We start from the raw sequence: 20,794 nt of genomic DNA, 5'->3' as shown, positions 1-20,794 counted from the left end.
AGGCATCCAAATGTGTGGTTTTGCTTGTTTTGCATAACATGGCTCCTTCTCTTTCTGTATTTCAGTTGTTCAAAGAACACAGCAGTGGTGGTGAAGCAGTTTGAGGAAGGGGGAGAAGGACTAGGTTGGAGGAAATTAAACTTAATGAGAGGCCAGGAGGAGCAGCCAGGAAGCAGGGAAATTGCTTTTGAAGACTGATGAAAAATGGTCTATATGTGCAATCAATCAATGAAAAGAGAGAGAGCAAAACTAACCTAATTTTAGTTGTCTTCCTCTCCCACCCTCTGCTTTTATCACCAGTATTTCCATACACGACCTTGCTAATGGAGCCGCAAACAATAAGTTTCAGCCCTATCCAGAGAGAGAATTTCATTAAGGAGATAAGCAACCATAAACTGAAGATGAAAGGCTAGAAGGGAGTGAGTTGCATTTGAAAGCCTTCCAATGTTTTGCTTCCTTCTCTAGCTGGCTGAAACATGCACCATTTGTTCGGAACTGTTCTGAGCATGCTGTGGATTTTAATTTTTATTTTAAGTAAGGATGTACCTGTGCTGGAAATCCAGGAGTAAGTCAGGAGCCTCTGGGGCAGTTTCTACTAGGTGTAGACTATTTGTGGGTATGAACTACCGTATTTTTCGCTCTACAGGATGCACCCGACCATAGGATCCACCTAGTTTTAGAGGGGGAGAACAAGAAAAAAAAATTCTCTCCCTCTCTGCGCAGCGCCCCTTCAGTGCAGCGCCCCTTCAGCGGCAGGAGAAACGGAGCCCCTTCCATTTCTCCTCCTGCTTCGCTGAAGGGGTGCTGCACAGAGAGGGAAAGCTGTGCAGCGCCTCTCCAGCAAAGCGAAGCCAGGAGAGCGAGAGGGATCAGTGCGCACCTATCCCTCTCGCTCTCCTGGCTTCAGGCGGCTATCCCTGAAGCCAGGAGAGTCTTACTCTCCTGGCTTCAGCGAAAGCAACGCGGAGCCTCCAGAGCGCAGCGGGAACTCCCGCTGCCCTCCAGAGGCTTCATGCGGCTGCAGAGGCTGCATTCGCTCCATAAGACGCACACACATTTCCCCTTAATTTTTGGAGGGGAAAGGGTGTGTCTTATAGAGCGAAAAATACGGTATATACCAATAAAATGCCCTAGTAGATAAGACCGAAGGTTCATATCATCCTGCTTCCACACAAAAAGCGGTTCAGGCATGGGTATCTGTCCAGCATCTTGTGCACTAAAAGCAGACACATTTCAGAAAAGCTGAAATAAATTTTCTGTCTCCCTGTTCTCTTCTAGCACTGAGACCGGTGAGGTTTGCGTTTCAAGATAACTTGTATGTTTCAGAAACCCCAGTGGAAGGGGTCTGTTTTAGCTGCATGAGAGGCTGCCTTCAGTACAGAATTCATAGAAGCATAGAATTGAAAGGTTGGAAGGGGCCCAAATGGTCATCTAGTCCAATCCCCTGCAATGCAGGAATCAATGCTAAATAACCCCTGACAGATGACCACCCAACCTCTGCTTAAAAATCTCCAGTGAAGGAGAGTCCACCACCTTCTAAGGTGGTCTTCTCCACTGCCAAACAGCTTTTAGCTGTCAGAAAGTTCTTCCTATATACTGAAAGTTCTTCCTACGTTAATTGGCTTTGCCATTATTGTAATAGTGTCTTCAAGAGAAGCACTGCACTTTGTTTTATAGGCAACCATTTATTTACATGGGGTGGGGGGTGGGAAGAAAGAAGTGCATTCAAAGGCCACAATGATCAGCCTCCCCCCTCCCCAGTAAAGCTTTCCTCTCATTGTCTGTCTCTGCTGAAGAAGCATGTGCTCACTCCTGGGATTTCTAAGGATTCTCCACGGAGTCTGGCACTCTGCTTTCCAAAATCCGCCCCCCCCCGAAGCTTGTGCTGACCTTTAGCCACCCACTGGCTAAGAAAGCTTATAAGCTGCTTTGTGCCTGAAAGCTGTTTCCTTCCCTGGAAGCGCACGTAACCACCTCTCCTGGGAAGTCAAGGTGCTCAGTGACGAATGCCAAGGTTGTGTAAATGGCATCGACTTCTACAATATTCAGGCAGCTTTGCCTAATTGGCAGGGCTGTGCTGTGCACTGGATTCAGCTACAGCCCAAATCACTTGAGCCTAATCATGCCTTTTTGAAGGGATCTGTGCCTTGTTTGAGTTGGGATAAAGCGCCCCCAGATAGTGATACAGATACATGGTAGTGACCGGTTGGGTTGAGATTCCCAGAGCCATCTGGGGCTGTCAGAGGCAGGATGTCAAGCAAGAAAGAGACGCAGACGTGAGCGATAAGCCTGAGGAAGCTGAAATGGAAAGAACTACTGGCCAGCTGCATCTTCACAGGATGAAGTGTGTATGTGGGGGGGAGAGATGCCTTTCACACCAGGCCTCTCCTCCTTTCCGCCACTGTAAGACATCTTTTCCTTCCTGATCCTGCCACCTGCACAGGATCTGATCCTCCCATTTAGCAGCTTCTGCTCCTTTGCAAGTGGCTTCCCTTCCATGTGTGGGAGCATCAGTGTGCAGAATCAGATTGTCTTGTTTACTGTGTGGTAAACAAAAAAAAGTTCTCCATGTTTTTGCAGGTGGTGATAGTAGAAATCTGTTGTACACAGCAAGAGTGGACTAGAAGCTGAAGGTTAGGAGAAGCAGGTTTGGAGAATACTTTGGCAGCAACTACACATTTGATGCTACTGTATTCTCCAAACTCAGAATCCTACGTCTGAGGCAGTAGTGGAAGCAGAAGCTTTCTTTTGCTGGTTACATCCTCAGAATGTCTGGTTTGAAAGGCTCCAGGATCTGTAATCATGTGTGTGTTGTTCAGATGCTTTTGGAAACATACACGGCATAAAATTGTGACTGTGTTCATAAGTTAAGGTTTTCAACTGAGGTATCCCCCGTCTTTTGGAGGTAAGGTGCAGACCCTAATGGTTGCAGACCCAGGAATGGTGCTCCACAGTTTGTAATCTTGGTGTGGAAATTAGTGCCTTATTAAAATGGCACTAGGTACTTGGGAACTGTAGCAATCAATGAAACATTGACTTTTCCTTTCTCTCCATCTCTCTGTTTCTAATAGGTGTCTACACTCCTGAGCCATCTTGGAATTTCTGGTGGGCTTTATTATCCACTGGACTGATGTTTATCTACCACTTTAGCGTTTTACAGATTCTGGGACTGGTGAGTGAACATTAATGTTTGCTATATATGCCTGCCAGTAGTTGAAAGAGCAATTACTGTCTGTATGTGCTTAATGCTACTGTGACTTACCTAGGCAATGTTGCTTTGTGCACAGGTGCTTCCGAGTCACACCTCTCTTTGCAGAAGCTGTATCTGGCCAACTGCTGTTGCCCAGCCTGTTAACAGCGCCATGGGAGGTTCAGGTTCAGGGAGTGACCGGCTTGCTGCTTCTGGGTTGCTAAGGGAGTTGGGTAAACAAATTGGTTGCTGTGAAGGTTGTTGAACCATCCTTTTCTCCCCCTTCTCCTAGGCCACAGAAGTGAATTTGAACAATATGCTGTGCCCTGCCATCTCGGATCCTTTCTATGGCCCTTGGTATAGACTCTGGGCCTCCGGCCACCAGACGATCATGACTTTGATTCATGGGAAACTCATAATTGGCATCTACTACAGTGCTGTGCCTGTCTTTAGGTTCTGTGTGGATTTGCTTCGACTCCCAGCTAAGAAAATCTACTGAAGCTTCTTCTTGGAAGGAAGTGTTTTTTTTATAGGAAGCATAAAAGGACTGGTGGTTGTGCTGCAGAAAAAGGGGAAGAGGAAAAAGCACCGTGGATTAATGGTTCCTTTTGTTACAAAATAAGGTGTTCCCTCCCATTCCCAACTGACTACTGATTTTTCACTGCCCATAGCCAATGGCAAAACTTGTGGCCTTATCCACTGAGAGGGTGACATTCATTCCCAGCAGTTTCTATCCTTTAGAAAACAGAATATTGCTACTTTGGATTGAAGTGTTCCAGGGTCTCCCAAATCTTGATATATGGTGTCCTCGCTGCATCCACTAGTTCTTAGTAGATAATCACACAGGGTGGTGATTAGGACTGGGCAATATATTGATACATAGTTTGCAGACCACATTGTGAGAACTATTTCAGAATAATTGAGCTGGCAATGTATTGCAAAGCACAGACTTCACAACTCCAGAGGGCAGTATAATTGAGAGCCCTCTGGCAGCTGGGTGCCTGCCTTCCCTTTCCCCTCCAATGGCTGAACACTCCAATCCCAGCCTCAGCACCTCCCTGTAACTGTAATTGCAGTGTCTCTACACTGCAGAAATCGTGGGTGGGCTGCTTCTTCCTTCTCCCTTTGTCTAGGGAGGAGTGGAAGGAATTTGCACACCAAACGTGAGGGCTTGCCTGCCTCCGATAGGAGGAATCTACAGTGCGCATAGCACACTGCTTCTTCACCTGATCTCCCTCATGGCTGCTCCTTCGACTGATCTTCACTCTCCCCAAACCTCCATGTTTCAGACATAGATTGGAATGTTGAAAACCAGATATCTATCAGTCCTAGTAGTGGTTCTTAAATTTACCAGTAAAATGCAGTTTATCTTGTTCTGTGGACACTGAGCATCTTGTAGTATCCTATTTCTGCCAATTTCACTTCATTCACTTATCATTAATTGATCACGGTGTTTGGCATCCCCTGATCTTCAATACAAATTAGCAAGGTTCTGTTCTGTTTACGCTGGTTGAAACCATGGGGAACAATTAACAGCCCAATAAAAGAAACAAGAAATAAAGACTTTCCAAGCTACAGTGGATTTCTGTCCCAGTGTGCTCAAATCCAACCATATTGTATTTGGTTCCAGCTCATAGGTTGGTTTTCTATACCGATAAGTGAAAAAACACGAAAAAGGGGGAAGTATGTAATAAATTTAGGGAATGAATTATGCTCTTGATGCAAGCAGTGCCTGTGTAGGAATAATTGTTCTACAAAGAGACACTGTCAGTTTGGGTTGGTTAGAATTTTACCCTTCTGCAAACTGAATCATACAGTATTTAAAATTAATGATGGTGTTTACTTAAACACACCTGATGGCGTTTATGTTTAGCCTCACTTAACCACACCCATGAAGAACTAGTTGGTTTGCCTGAGCAGAGGTGCAGAAATTTTTTAGGAAGCAGGTGATTGCTAGTGACAAGTAGAATGGATTTGTGTTACCTTTTCAATGTTAGCCCAGATTTGAAGAGAAAGGTGAAGAATGCTCCTCTGTAACCTTCTGAAGAACTATTCTGCTTAATGGTCACACAGTGTCCTGTAGTGACAATGTTTTAAGCATTCTCTTTCTCTCTCACCTCCCCATTCTTCTGGTTGCATTGCCTTAGTTGTGGAATGCAAGATACGACAATTGCCATATTTCCTCCAGGTATATTTCTCCAACGGGATGCGTTCTGCAGTCACTGATACCTCAAGGAGAGAGAAGTTGCCTTAACGGTCAACATTGCAGCTCATTTCATTCAACCAAGGGAAGATGGTGGGATGGAGATTCGTAGAGCTGTGGAACTGCAAAAGACACAACTGAGTATTTTACTTCAGTTGACCAAAACTTGAATATTTAACTGCAATTTGGCATACAAAGAAGAGTATCCTGGACTTTTGTCTTTGTAAACCTTTTTGTTTTGGGAATCTTTGTAGTGTGTGAGGAATTTTGTACATGTTATACTGTGAATACTCTTTACTACCATGAGTTTTATCAGAAATGCTCATTGATGAGTTCCTGTTTCACAGCCCTGCTTTTCATATGCCTGTTTTCTGCTTCTGGCAGAGCATTGAAGGAGGGAGTCTTGCATAATATTCAGTAATCCTGTCCAGGGTTGCTCTTTGCAGTTGCTGTGGTGAATCTTAATGTCTAGGTTGTTTACTCTCCCAAAGTGGCATATTTAAACAAAGGCATAAGACAGTGAAATTCCTAGCATAGCTGTAATCCTTTATCGTAGACAAGTAGACCGTAATGTAGGATTCAGCAGTATAAAATCTTAAGAGTACAAAACCTCGAAAATTGTAAGCAATTGTGCCTGACCTTTCTATCTGTTAGAATTACTTTGAGTAGGTTTCTTTCTTTGATCGCAGTGAAGCCACCTAGCCCTTGGTGATGACCCTTTTTGTACTTGTTTCCAGTTCCATCAGTCCCTCCCTGGAGCAGAAATAGTAGCTGTTGTTTTTTAGGTTTTGAGTGAAACTTCTGAATTGACTGAGAGTGGCCAAATCTTTCAACCCTGTGCCATGTTGCTCATCCACAAGGGGCCTAATCCTTCTGCCTTACCTTTTCCCAGCCCCTTTCAACAAACATGTTGGTGCTTCTTGATCACCTTAGTCCATGCTTCAGATTCTCCCTGGAAGTTACTTGCCACTCTTAAAAAGTGCCATGTTTTCTCCCATTGCCCTCTTTCAAGTGTTCCACCTAGTTTTGCTTTCAGAGGAGATCGCTGAGCAACTTCAAACTTGTCACTAAGGCTGACACGCCTCCTCTTCTGAGGTAAGCAAAACTGCATTAATGATCAGTTTGACTGAGTTAAACACACACACACACACACACACACACACACACACACACTACTAGTTTCAGTGACAGCATTACTGGTCTGGATAATCACCTGCCTGTTACTTATGCCACATACTTTCGTGACTGATGAATGGGAGGCTGCCTGCATCAGTGTGTGGGGCACTTCATGCAAGTATGCCCTTCAGGGCTCTGGTGTGTGGCACTGTGGCATATTCCAGTCTGTAGTTGTGAATGTTGGTGAGTTGGGCTGCATTCTTGAAATAAAAGGACTGCTGGTCAGTATAGAACAAAAGTGTGTTTGGCTTCATTCCAGACAAAGAGCTGCCAAGTCTGTTCTTTGTAGTTGCAGAAGTTGGCCACCTCATTCAGTAAAGGGACCTTCACCTAATAGAACTTGCTTTCTGAGTCAGTATTCTACAACTTGGGTTTTCCTGAGTTTTACCTCCTGAAGCCAAAAAGACCCTTCTTATAAACTTTTTTGGGGTGGGTGTTTTGGTTAAGTGACAGGACAATCCCCTTCCCTGTTAAGAACTTCCAAAACCTGATTGGTTCTAAGATAGAAGCCTGAAATTTCTAATGACTAGTCCAGAGTTGTGCACTTATCTCTGTACCATTGGGGAAGATTCTACAGCAGGGGTGAGGAAGCTGTGGCCCTCCAGATGTTGCTGGACTACAACTCCCACAGTGCCTGCTCATGCCCATGCTGGTTGGGATTGATGGAAGTGGGAGCCCAATAACACCTGGAGGGCCATAGCTTCTGCATCCCTGCTGTTCACCACTACCATAGGTAAAGCCTGACCTACTTAAGAATTGCATCCTTTGCCAAGAGGGGCTTTTCATTTCTGACAGGACAATTTGTAACAGGTCACAGCTGGGGAGAATTTCCACATGGATAGATGTGTTTGTCCAGTGCTTGACTTCCAGGTGAGTTGGGCCCCCTACCTACTTTGCCTTTATATGCTGTCCTGTTCATTGAAGGTGGATGTGTAAATTGTCTTAAGGAGCCAGAGGCTGGAATTCGTAAGTTTCATTACAGGCCTCATACCTCCCCCACCCCTAACTAAAGGACTGTCTTCATTGCTTCTTTAGCTAGTTTTCAAGGCATAGCGTTGCAAGGCAAAGTGTAGCTTTTGTTAGGATATGGTGCTTGAATAAGTGGGGTGCCAATGTCTATTGCACCTTAGCAGTGCTTTTTTTTAAAAAATAAAGGTGCTGGCACTATGAAGTTGTTAACAGTAAGTGCCACACTTTTAACATTTGGGGGGGGGGGAGGTGCCAGTACTGAGTACCCTTGAGGACCCCTAGAAAAAAGCACTGCACCTTAGAATGCCTGTGTTGCTGTGCATTGTGGATTTTTACTCCTCCCCTTAGATTATATGGCGGGATCAGCATGGACTTGGGTTGCAATGCTTTCGTGTTTGGAGCTTCTTGTATAATCTTTCTGGCTGTAGAACTCCCTAGGGTTGCAGGGTAGCCTTCTGTTCAGCAGAAGCTGTCCTTTTGGAAAGCCAGAGATGGAAGGCCTGGGAAGGGTGGCTGTGATGTGCACTTTAACATTAGAGATCAGCCTTACCCAACCTGGTGCCCACCAGATGGTTCGAACAACTCCCATCTGCAGGGCACCTGGTTGAGGAAGACAATTTTTAGAGTACCTCAGTGTAGCTGTGACTATCTTCTTCTGTGGCCTATATCAGAATTTTGATATTTTTCTGTATTGCTAATTCAGTGTTTTGTAAAGGCCGTATTCATTACTCCTCTTTTAGAATGAACTATTTTGCTATGTATTATGAACTTGAGTTGTACGCCAGTAGTCTTTATAGGGCAAAATACCCTGATTTCTTGTACATTTGTGGTTGTGTTGTGTGATGGAGGTGAAGATTAACCTACATATGATACATTTCTGCAGCAGCTATGATTAAGTATTTATTTTTTAAGCAGGAACTGTGATCCATAAATGATTTATTAGGTATCTTTAGGATAGCTAACCTATCCTTGCTGTTTGGGCCACCATCCAGATCAGGGGAATTCCTATTCCTTTTTTGCCTCTTTATAAATATGGGAAAAATGAGTTTTTAATGGCATCTAATCTGAAGCTGCCATTCTCCTGCAGTAGCAGACATCTCCAGCCAGTTAATTTAAAAAACCAGCCATCTCATTTTCTCCCTTTCTTGGCCAAACTGTATTACTTTTGTTACTTTGAATTTCTCTTCAGTGGTACCCGTTTGGCAGAGGCTTATTCCATCATCAAAACTGGCAGTGGGATTTGTGTGTGTCTCCGCTGACCTATAACCCACCCTGAAGCCCTCCTCTCTTCCACTGAATCCTAGGTGTCTTATAGTAGGCTCAATTTTATAAACTACTCCTTCCTTTTTAAAAAAATGTAATAAAAACCCATTAGGTAACATTTTCCAAATACACACACAAAGTAGATATCGCGTACTTGAATTTATGGGAATTTGTATTTGTGTCTGAAATGACTTCTTTATCTCTTAATAAAATATTGTTCCTGGGGAAGTTGGTTGCATTTATTTAAATGGAATAAATATTCCTACATCCAATTAGCACAGTTGTGGTGTAAAGGAATTAAAACAAGTTATGCTAAAGGTAACTTCCACTTTTGGACATTTGTGGGATGGTGGCTAAAACGTCCATCCAGAATCTAAAGGGCTTGGACCACCCTGGAGCAAAAACACAAAGCCATCCTTTGCTCTAAAAGTCCTTTGGAGATGCAGGAAGTTCATAGTTGCTACTGACGGCAAGAGCACCAGCTAGTAGGTACCTGAGAGCTATGCACATTTCTAGGAAAGCATATAGATAAAAATTAAGGATAAGGCTGGTGGTTGTGTAGCCAAATATAATAATTTTGGAGCCTATCAGCTAGTTTAATCCATTGATCTACATATCACAATATCAGGCTACAGCTGGCATAATAGTTTTTCCTTTAAAAATAACTGGATTGTGGAATTGCCAAAGGGGGGTAATTATGTTAGCCAGCTGGAGCAAAAAGAACAAAGGGTCCTATTGCATCTCAAAGATCAAAATGCATATGATGGCAATAAGATTTCATGGATTACATTGCTGACCCAGTGAACTGTGGTTCACAAAAAAGCTTGTGCTCTTAATACATTTGGTGCCACAAGACTCTTAAGATTGTGAAAGCGAACTTGTAAACTGTAATTTGACTTGGAGCGTCGAAAGTCCCCCTGTTTTAAGTCACCATATTACTACTGCATCAATAGTAATTTAAGACCAGGAGGTCTAGATACTTAATAGGCATGGCATTCTGCTACTCCACAATCACACACCCAACTGGAGGGGAGAAGGGAAAGTCAGCCCTTTAAAGTTTTTTTTAAAAGCAGCTGGAAGAAAAGCACAGCTCAGATTCTGAGCTTGTGGGAAAGCATGCCCCCAAAGTAGCTTTTATTACAAAGCATGGGAGATCTTTCCTTACGATTTACACAAACATGGGTCATTTACATAATGGAAGGGGCCTAGCAGTAGCTCCAACTGAAGCCAGCTGATTGGAGGCTGGAAAAAAATGTTAAAGGAGTGGTATTCAGCCACAAACTGCAACTCGTACATCACACTTGAAGGGGCTGTGGAATTCTGTTTCTCCAAGTGGACTTCGAAAAGTTGAAAAAGTCCACTGAAACACTTCAGGAGGTTGAATTTACATGCAACAGAGGAACACCAAGTACAGTGGTACCTCGGTTTACGAACAGTCCTGTTTACAAACTACTCGGTTTACGAACTCCGCAAAGCCGGAAGTAGTGTCTTAGTTTGCAAACTTTACCTTGGTCTAAGAATGGAATCCAAATGGTGGAAGGGCACCGGCGGCGGGAGGCCTCGTTAGGGAAAGCGCGCTTCGGTTTAAGAACGGTTTCAGTTTAAGAACGGACTTCAGGAACGGATTAAGTTCGTAAACCAAGGTACCACTGTACAGTGAATTGGCTTAACAAGTTGCCAATAGGTAGAAACACCTTTAAATCTTACATGATGCTCACCAGAGAATGCCCAGTATAGTTACCCCCTCACGGGTACCTACTGTACTTCAAAGAAAAGCCCTCTGCTTACATATTGAAAAGCTAAAATGCATTTTCAAGGTGAACTTGAAGCCTCCCTATCTCCCATTTTCTTGCAGAATGGTGGCAGCTGAACGTATCTGGTTGAAATATACCAGGCCAAAACACTTTGAAGGAGAAGCATAAATACAAGTAGTGATTATTTCTTTTTCTGCTTATTTTTATTGGGTAAATGATTTAAAAGGTAATAACAATAGTGTTAAAACTACTACAATATCTTTCCACAGCCATTATCTCACAGACCCACAAATTACCTTCTAGATTTTTTTTTCCTTTTTCCTCATTTTTAACTTTAAGCCATACTTAAAAAATGCCCATTTTATTCAACAGTATCTTCACACTAATAGCAAATAAACATGGAAGGATCTAGTTTAAATGGTAGGAGGTTTGTGGTAATCTGTGATAATATTGTAATCAATAGTCAAGTTACTAAGGAAGGAAAAAAATAGGGGCCTTTAAGCTACTCCAGGCAGCTTTTCTTTTTTTGCCCATTTGTGTCACCTTGTTGCATTAAAGAACTCATTATGCTGGTGAACCATTAATTCTTGTAACATATAAAACACGAAAATAACTTAGAAACTAGATCCAATCTTTTGAAAAGAATCAACTTTGATATACAAAACAGTCATAAGTTGTTACAAAAGTTCTTTTGTTCTCAGTGCATTTGTGTACCAGCAAAGTTACTGGATCCAGAGCAAAAGGAAGGTATTTTTTTTTTATTCATTTTTTTAGTCTTCTTCTGAAACAGTAATAAAAAAAACAAGGAAAAAAACATATCTTTGTATATAAAGAATAATCATTGCTGGTCTTAATAAATGTAACCAGAAACCCTTAAAATCTGAGAGGCACACTTCGGGTTTCTATATTATTTTATTTAAAACACAAAAAGTCACCAGTTTTATTTCATTGGAGGAGTCGCTTAGGCTCCTCGAAACTTAATTCAATTAACATCACTAGCAAAAAATCAGTTAAGAAACTGTACAAAAATAAAAAAAAGTTAACCCATTTCATCCTGCAGGGATTTTGGAAGGACTGGAAGGCAGGCTTTTTTATTTTTATTTTTAGGAGCAGCATTTAGGCTTGGCTGGAGGATTCTTTGGTTTGATCCAACACACAAGAGATGTAATCTACTCCAGGCAACAGTTTCAAGAACCTGCACAGTTGAAGACAAGTGAAAAGGTTGAGATACACATACGCATCGGGGTGTGTGGTGTGGCCCGGTGCTTCCAGCTGACAATTGTGTTGCGGTTGGTGCAAAGCACCTCCCATCCCACCGGAGCCTGCTGCGGCCCCAGCGGGAAAGTGGCAACGATGCAAGACACATCACTGCACAAGACTCTTCCAGCTACTGGAACTGTGTATGTTGTGTGTGTGCAGCTCAGGGACGCAACTCTCCTTCAGCATAACCAGAGAGACTTGTTCTGGAACTGCCTCATACCACACGGGTGCAGGAAGCAAACTTTTAAAGCTAGAACAAAAGCGCCTTTTGGAATGAAATAAGGCAAAAGTAACTGATCAATGCTTGCCCAAAGCTCAGTGATCAATATTGACAGGAAGGTGAGAAATCTGTCTGGGATTTTCAAAATCAACACAAAATGCTCCAATTTCAATTTGCATATTTAGGAACAAACCACAAGGCATATTTCAAGCCTTGTTTTTTCCTTGATTTGTTTTCAGCAAACAGAGCTACAATGTTCCTGTGAAGTACATCATGTTTTGTACGAATAAACCTACAATTACATAAGAAACATAATCCTTTGTGTCGTTGGCACTTCCATGTTCAAGAGGTAAGTGCCAGGAAAAAAATGTCAGCAAGAAACAGATTCATCTATATGTAAAAACAGAACATTTGCTGAAGCTTCTGTCTCACAACATGCCAAGCAAGAACTCTTCCTAAATGAACATATGCAAGATAGGCTCAGAAGGGTCTGGAGGTTTTTCATGTTTTTTTTAAAGCACACCTTTCCAGTTTGTATAACCCTTTGAACTAGTTTTAATTTCCCAAGCAACAGCTACTGAAACATAGACAAATATGCATTGTGCATTACACTGTGTACAAAAAAGGAGACAAAATGATCCTTTTTCCTCCCCCAAGCCATGGTGGGAAGTATTGCTGACCTCGTCCTTCAAACCCTGCAGGATATTTTATTTAAATCAGTATTTCATTATTACACTGGTAAGAAATTCTGTATAACATCTGCATATATTGAGGATTTTTTTTCTAAAAAAATCTGATATGATTTCCGAGTCCGCATGACCAGTCACGTGACCTGCTCAAGGTTGATTAGCACCTTTAGATACACATATATTTATATATATATAATAGATCTTTTTAAAAAACTTCTAACAATGAGCTCACCCAGAAGCATGAGCTGTAATGAGATAACAGAGGAAAGATGGGATTGGGTGGCCATGGCTGATTTTTCAAATGTTTTGCAGCAGATAATATTTTTTTTCAGCTTGTGCTCAAGTTTCCCTTTAAAGGGCAAGAATGAAAAAGTTGCATTCAGAAAGCCACTTGTTGATACTTGTTGTTTCAAGGTGAATCTGCTTTCCAACACCCAAATGGAAAGGGTCCCCACATAACTTCAACAGAAGCAATGGCCAGTTCTTTTCCTGACCTGCAATGTCTGCCAGACATCTGTTGGCTACTTGTGTTTTCAGGCCTTCTGCTCACTTAAAATTAAGGCATTAAAACAGAAAGTTAATATTTGGACATCAAATGCTGTGGATGAAGGAAATGACAGCATTCCCTGTGAGAACTTTCTCTGCTAGCTTCCCTGTTAATGTGAGAGCCACCCTCTGCTTGCCTCTCTGTACGTATGAGAATTGAGAGTACATTTGAGGATTCTTAACCAGCTGCTTGACATTTAATAGTGTTTGGTTTTGCCCACGCTCATCTATCCTCCTACAGGTATGCATATGAACTCCACATCTAGTGAATGAAATATGCTGGGATTCCTGTGAAAATGTATTTGGTTCCTCCAAAATTTATTATTGTTATTTATTAAATTTATATCTCGCTCTTCATCTTAAGATCACAGGGCTGTTTAGCAAAGAGCCTATCCCCTTGAATATACACTTCATCACTGTCCACGAGAGTTCTGTCAGTACATTAAATAAGGTGAGTCCCAAACTACTAACAGCTTCCAACTTCATGAACGCCTTTTCCCCGTCTCTCTTCCTCATTGCTAGAGTCTGATCAAGACAATAACTCTTTCAGCCCCTTTCACGTAGGACAGAAAGACAGTCATTGCCACAGGACTGATCCCTCCGGCTCAGAACCATTCAGATGACTCATTAAATCCAAACGCATTTTTCATATCCACCACCATGACTACTTAAAACAGTAATTGCGTTTGGTTGATTGTAACAAACTCCAGGCAACTGGAATATGTTGGGAAGAGAGAGAAGAAAACCGATTTCTGCTCTCAAACTAATTTCATTCCTCACCAACTCTCAATAGAGAAAGGAGTTCAATATAGCCATCTTTTCTCCAGTTTATCCCTATGCCCCCCCCCCATTATTTTGATAACTTGCATCCTTGTCAAAGGCACTAATACCTAAATCCATTGACTTCCTTATACGACAGCTGCTACATGCCAACGGCTTCAGCACAAAAGCAGCTTCTATCCTTGAAGTCTTAGAATGGCATTGGTGCAAACAGTCACTCATGCACAAGCCACCTTGCTATACATGGGGCCTGTGAAGGCCTTGAGTCCCATGAGTAAAAAGGTGGCACACCGCCTTCCTAGATGTGCAGCAATTAAAATGGCAAATGCATTGGCCAATATTGCCTGAACTGGCTTTGCAATAAAATTCTTCCTATATGATCATTGTATACCACGCAAAAACCATAGCTGCCTTCTATTCATAATCAAGCAATTCATCTCAAAATCTGCCTCTCCTAGGATTATCAGAAGGATCTGAGGCTCACATATTTACTTACACGAAATCAAAACAAGTTTATAGGAACATTGAGGATTGTACAGTTAGTCCTACTCAGGCCTCCTTCATAGTCTAAGTTTCTGACCTAAATCTTGTATATTTTGTTTTTATGAGCAGCTAATCATGCTTGTATTCTCTAATCCAAGCCCTTTAAGCATTATACTCTTTCCTTCCATCCACAGTCTTACAGAGAAACTTGACTGATATAGTTCAATGTTAATGAAGTTAGAATTTTAAGGTTTTATATCAAAAGAATCCCAAAAGATCTATATACTAGCCAAAGTAAGGATTTTGTAAAAAGAGAGTGAAGGGGCTCTTTGTAATGATGCAGCGTTTCCATCCGTTGCCATGATGAACTTAACCTGCTGTGGAGAAGTGCCATCATGGCAACGGAAACTATCATCATAAAATTGTACAGTAATAGAGATAGCTAGACCAAGAGGGGGCGGGGTCTCCTGGGAAGAGGTCTGCAGAGAAGTCCAGGGACTGGTCATGCGGCTCAGTGTCAGGAATAATGGTTGTATGGTGGGAGGGGGTGCCCAATGCCATTCTGGAAGTGATGGTGCTGACGGTGAGCAAGGTATTCTGTGTAGCTCATGGTCATCTTCTCACTGCGGTACCTACAGGGGCCGGGGATGGGGGCAGAGAGGGAGAAAAACAGAGACAGAAGGGTTTAAAGAAAAGGAGGAAATGTTCAGGATTTCCCAAAGCAACACATCAAGAAACAGACTTCTGACTGCAAAATATTCAGTGAGTAACACAATGCACACACATTGCAGTCTGCGTATAGAGGCCAGACACACATATGTCCGCACACAGGTTCCCCGCCCCTTTATGATCCATTATCCACCAATGACCTAGGACATGGGTAGGCAAACTGAGGCCCGGGGGCTGGATCTGGCCCAATCGCCTTCTAAGCACACGCACAGGACCTGTTTTATGTACTGCTAAGATTTAAAAAAGGGACGCGGGTGGCGCTGTGGGTTAAACCACAGAGCCTAGGACTTCCTGATCAAAAGGATGGCGGTTCGAATCCCTGCAACGGGGTGAGCTCCTGTTGCTTGGTCCCTGCTCCTGCCAACCTAGCAGTTTGAAAGCATGTCAAAGTGCAAGTAGATAAATAGGTACCGCTCCAGCAGGAAGGTAAACGGCTTTTCCGTGTGCTGCTCTGGTTCGCCAGAAGCGGCTTAGTCATGCTGGCCACATGACCTGGAAGCTGTACGCCAGCTCCCTCAGCCAATAAAGCGAGATGAGCGCCGCAACCCCAGAGTCAGCCACGACTGGACCTAATGGTCAGGGGTCCCTTTAGCTTTATGATTTAAAAAGTGCAACTGTTGATATATCAGAATAAAATGAATCGCCAAAGAAGATGAAGTAGTGAGTCTAAATGGGAAGGGAGGTAAGACCCATGAGGACAAAAGCATTGTAAATTAAACCAGAAGTTCTACTAAGGATGAATGTGTATTTTGGTGTGGCTGCCAACACAGGATCTGGCCCATGATCAGCAACACGCACTTATCTGGAATAGTTCTGGAATTGCCTTTAAAGGTAGTTTGATGTTTAATTACACAAACAGCACAGATCGGCAAACATTTAGCCATTAAAGAGAAAAAAAGGCAGAATTGTTCTGCTGTGTTAAAGTTTCCCTTAAAAGCTAAACTGGCTTGAAATTGAAGCAGTTGTAATCCGGGTCTAATTAAGTCTACCCATTCGGCAATGTGTACAGGACTGGGGAAGTGGTGCCTAGTTAAAAGGACCATACATCTCCATCAAATTTGCAAAGATCAGGGATGTGGATCCTGTGGCCACCCAGATGTTTGACTCCCAACTCTTCTGAGCCTGAGTTAGAATGAGGCATGGTGGAATATCAGCTGCAGCCAGATCTGGATGGTCACAGGCTCTGGCATAGATCATAAGCTATAGGCTGACCCAAGTGCCAATACAGAGCTACGAGGGAAGCTGCTCTGCAAGAAATTGGTAAAATTAAGACCCCAGAACAATGGCCAAGTCCAATGATAGCTTTCAAGGGCTCAAAACTGATCCTAGATCTGTTCAGCACAAAAGCTGGTCCAGCCATGACACAGTGCTCTGATGTGAGGGCCAAAGCTTTTGACGTTAAATGCATGAACTCATTCAAGGTGCCTACTTTTAATCACTGTATGTGTCTATTCTTTATCATCAGTCATTTTAGTAATTGTATACTGTTTTGTGGTGTTTTACATTTTATGGTATATGCTGCCGTGCACCTCCATGTTGTATTGCATGAAATGGTGGTATACAAATACTTTCCTAAACAAACAAACAAACAAACAAACAAACAAACAAACAAACATTTCCTTGTTAACAAAAGCAGCTGGGGATTTTCAGCAGGGGTGCAGCACAGGGAGAAAGGGTTAAGCCCCCTCTGCCGACAGCCTCAATCCTGCAGCTAATACAGTTGTACATTTAATGTCACATTTGCTTTGGGCTAAGAGCCTGAAAGCAACTGCCTCAGCCTCTAAATGAAGAGCTTCAGGACTGCTGCTCTCTCATACTGCAATCTGTTCATCATCATAATCAATTCCTCTTTACAAAGCTCTAATACCCTAATATGCCCAGACTCCTAGAATCCATTAGATCCAGATGCAGAAGAAAGGGGAGAATATTTTATTAAGCGTCATTATTAGATCTTTGCTGCCATTATCAGGAGAGATGCTGCAGGAAACAGCTCACTTTTTGCCAATAATAAAACTGGCGTGCCCATGAAATGCAGATTGTAAGCATAGAGAAAAATGGACTCCCACCTGGTCAGTTTTATTGTTTTCCTGAAATCATTTGTAATTGGAGCCTTGTAGCCTCCTTTTCTCAATAAGGAATCTATGGTCTGAATATGGTCCCATCCTGTTGAGAATTATCAGGGGAGGAAAATACTATTAGAACACAGAAACCAAAAGCCAAATTGCAAGGCATAATAGTGAAGACATTGTGTAGACGCCAGGGCCAGGTCTAACCATGTAGCATGCAAATTCTCTCACCTAGAAAAATGCCCTTGCAAGAAGAAATCTGACCTATTTCTTCCTGTGAAGAAGGGTGGGAAGTCAGAAGGCACACACAATTCTGCTTTCTAGAGCTCATTTTTTAAACATTTGATGCTTTTAGTTTGTATACTTACTTGTGATGTTTTATATGGAAGAGCAGCTTCATTTAACTGTTTTTAATATGTATGTAATAAGCAAACAAGAAATTTGCTGCCATGTTTGCACGAAAAAACTACATGAAGTCATTTGCAATTGAAGTTTCTAATGGTAATATTGCATGTATGTTGGTTAAATCTTGGCCCCACAAAAGGTAAAACAGACACACACTCTCTTCAACTGCAGCATCAAAACAGGGCAAGGCTAGGGAACCCTCTGAGATGTTGTTGGGACTTCAACTCCCATCAGCCCCAGCCAGCCTGGCCAAATGGTGAGGGATGATGAGAGCTACAGTCCAACAGCTATCTGGAGGTCCATGGGACCTCCACCTACAAGCTACAGTGCTGGACTACGTGGAGAACCAGGTTCACAACCACAGCCAATTCTGAAGTTCATTGGGTGATCCTAAGTCATTGTCCACCCTTCTGAGTTATTGCTGACAATAAATAGAGGGAGGGGACTATGTGTATCACCCTGAGATCCTTGGAGGAAGAACAGGATAAACATTTTGTAAAAAAAAATCAAAATCAGAAGCAGAACTATGTTCCTATTTCATGCTTATATTACAGGTGGGCAACTGATAATAGCCATGGCTTAGAAGTAACCTACTTCATAGTTCCTTAAGATGAACCCTATTTTACATCTCAGTACAAAATGGTGATCAGCAAATGCATAACTTACACTTTATCAAAGATGCTGTGCCATAGCAATGAGCAAAATAACAATGTTATTTAATGAAGAACAATCTAACCACAAACAACTGTTTATCAACATTTGCCCATTTTTAATGGTGATTGTGCAGTGGTGGTACTAGGTGGACTGTGCCAACCATCACTGTGTTTCAGAGAACATTCCCACCCTCCCACCCCCGCCCCTGGTTTCATTTGCCTTGTAAATCTAGAGAGCCTATTATCTCCAGAGACCTTTACAGCTTCTTAGAAGATAAAGGATGAACAATTATCCCAAGCATTTCAATACAGGTTGTTTTGTTTTTTTTTAAAAAAATGATCTTTTCCCAGTCCACACAAGGGATTTTACCTAACTAAGGTCTACTCATGAGTTGACCCACTGAAATTAATGGGTTTAAGTTAGCCTCGTTCATTAATTTCAATGGGTTGGGTCTGAGTATGACTAACATAGGACACAACCCACTGAGACGCCTTGAAATCCAATGAGGTGCCTTAAAAAACTCGAAACTCATGTACAGAGATGCAGAAAAAGTGCAACCAACGCAATAAAAGTAATAATGCCGAGAAAACCTTTGGCAAATATACATTAGCTGCTTTATTTCATATAATTAGTCAATGACAAAGTTCACTGAGTTTTCCCACACTATTAAGTTGACAGCTCAGTGCCTTTGCTATAGCACGGCATGGGACAGGGCTGCTGACAGGCTGCCTCAGACTGTGGACTTAGATGGGAGTCCTAACTAGTGCATGGTTTTCATTGTGATAAGAAGAGGGTCAGAGTCATACACAAGCACAGTCCTTACAGGCACTTATAGCCCAAAATCAAACCAATTTTTACTCTTAACTTTTGCTGCAAACCATGTTGGGTTTTTAACCAAAGAGTTGCCAAGGGACAGAGCAACACCCGCTCCATGTTGATAGGTGATCCTGGCCAATGACAGCTTTCAATTTAATACTGGAATTTGAGGCTCTGTGTCATGTAGTATTTTTGCATCACAATGTGGCTTCTTGTGTCATTGATGCCCCTGGCCTTATGCCTACCCCCCACATCCTGTGACAGCAACACCCAAGTATGTATGTAACCTGCTGGGCACTTGACAGGTTGAAGCCACTCAATTCTGGCACACTGACTTGCATTTTTCCAATAATGTTCACTCACACATCGTATTTTTAGAAGCACATTTTAAAAACCATAAAGTGCGAAACATCTTAAAGAAAAATGGAGGCCGGAGTCTCCTCCAAACAGCAGCAAATCGAAGTACATGCAGATGAAGTACCAACAGTGACCGCCAGACAAGAGGAACATTATAGCAATTAACTGTCTCATCACTTACTTAAAATACTTTCGCCATGTTGCTGATGATAGCCCCATGCACCAAAGAGCAGCTTTTTGTCACAGAGACCCTGTGGACGTTGCTCTACGTTTCCTATTTGGCATGCTACTGATCTTGATACTCAGCTACCTTACTGCAGCACATTGCTAGCTTGCTGCAATGTATGGAAGGATTCCCAATAAAGGGACTTGGGGTTGTATGCAAGTAAGTTATAGACTCACTGAAACCAACTGATGTGGCTAACTGGTCTATTTGTTTCAGTGGGTCTACTCTGAGTGTGCCTTAGTTGGACACAATCCGTTATTTTCTATTGATACATAAGTGGCATTTAAAGAAGAGTCATCCCTTACAATTAAAGTATCGCTCCATCATCTGACATCAGCGCAAGGTCAAATATTGCATTTTAAGTTCCTAGGTATGTTTAAATTCTTCACCAGAGCATATGAGATAAAGTGCAACAATGACCTTGCTCCTTTGCAACCTCCGGTAAGTAGGTGGCGGTGCGTTTTGATCCTTTTTCATTGATGAATTCTATTCTAATACCATGTACACCCACCTGAAAGAAATGGACAGCATTATTAGGACATTGAAAAAAAGAAAAATGAAAACAAAGAGATAGAAACATAAATCTCAAAGAGTCAATTCTGCATTTTTTTTAAAAAGGTCATCCCAAGTCTTGACCTTGTTTGCTCTTCCAGGGTATTCTTTTTTAAAGTCACATTTAGCCTCTCTTGAATGAGAAGCTGAGGAGAAAGAAGCATATCCTTCACTTAGGATGCTATGGAATATGAATGACTCCATCAGCATCTACTACTGAAGCCAATAAAAGGTCGGCAGAAGTTGAGTCCTACTGTCTCCTATGTGAGCACATCTGCTCCCACTCACTTCTCAAAAGTGATGGAGTGTTCTTGCTATACTCAACATAGGATACATCTGCTGAAGTGACCGTCCATGTCCAGGTGAAGCAGCTATTTTATATTACAACAGAGACTTACCAAAAGCAATAGGACTAACTCCATTTTAACAAATGGCCAACCAGCTTGGTGAAGTTCA

At 42.3% G+C, this 20,794-nt stretch overlaps 2 protein-coding genes across 8 annotated transcripts in view; one reads left to right on the top strand and one right to left on the bottom strand.

Annotated features, from left to right (window-relative positions):
* Nucleotides 1-5,984, top strand: part of TMEM164 (transmembrane protein 164) — a 48,697-nt gene extending 42,713 nt beyond the window's left edge. For all 7 annotated transcript variants that reach the window (XM_053373354.1, XM_053373357.1, XM_053373352.1 and 4 more), the window contains exons 6-7: nucleotides 3,072-3,172; nucleotides 3,483-5,984. In XM_053373354.1, the coding sequence (XP_053229329.1) occupies nucleotides 3,072-3,172; nucleotides 3,483-3,689 (308 nt within the window). In that variant the 3' untranslated portion in view covers nucleotides 3,690-5,984. The remainder of the gene's footprint in view (nucleotides 1-3,071; nucleotides 3,173-3,482) is intronic.
* Nucleotides 5,985-10,739: 4,755 nt separating this feature from the next.
* The window catches only part of AMMECR1 (AMMECR nuclear protein 1), a 129,386-nt gene continuing 119,331 nt past the window's right edge, over nucleotides 10,740-20,794 (bottom strand). Inside the window, exons 4-6 of the mRNA XM_053373841.1 lie at nucleotides 20,207-20,297; nucleotides 17,329-17,425; nucleotides 10,740-15,165 (exon numbers count right to left, since the gene is read on the bottom strand). Coding sequence (XP_053229816.1) covers nucleotides 15,051-15,165; nucleotides 17,329-17,425; nucleotides 20,207-20,297 — 303 coding nt within the window. The 3' untranslated portion in view covers nucleotides 10,740-15,050. The remainder of the gene's footprint in view (nucleotides 15,166-17,328; nucleotides 17,426-20,206; nucleotides 20,298-20,794) is intronic.

Source organism: Podarcis raffonei, chromosome Z (genome assembly GCF_027172205.1).
Source record: "Podarcis raffonei isolate rPodRaf1 chromosome Z, rPodRaf1.pri, whole genome shotgun sequence".
NCBI classification, from domain to species: Eukaryota; Metazoa; Chordata; class Lepidosauria; order Squamata; family Lacertidae; genus Podarcis; species Podarcis raffonei.
This window is presented reverse-complemented; position numbering and strand designations above follow the sequence as displayed.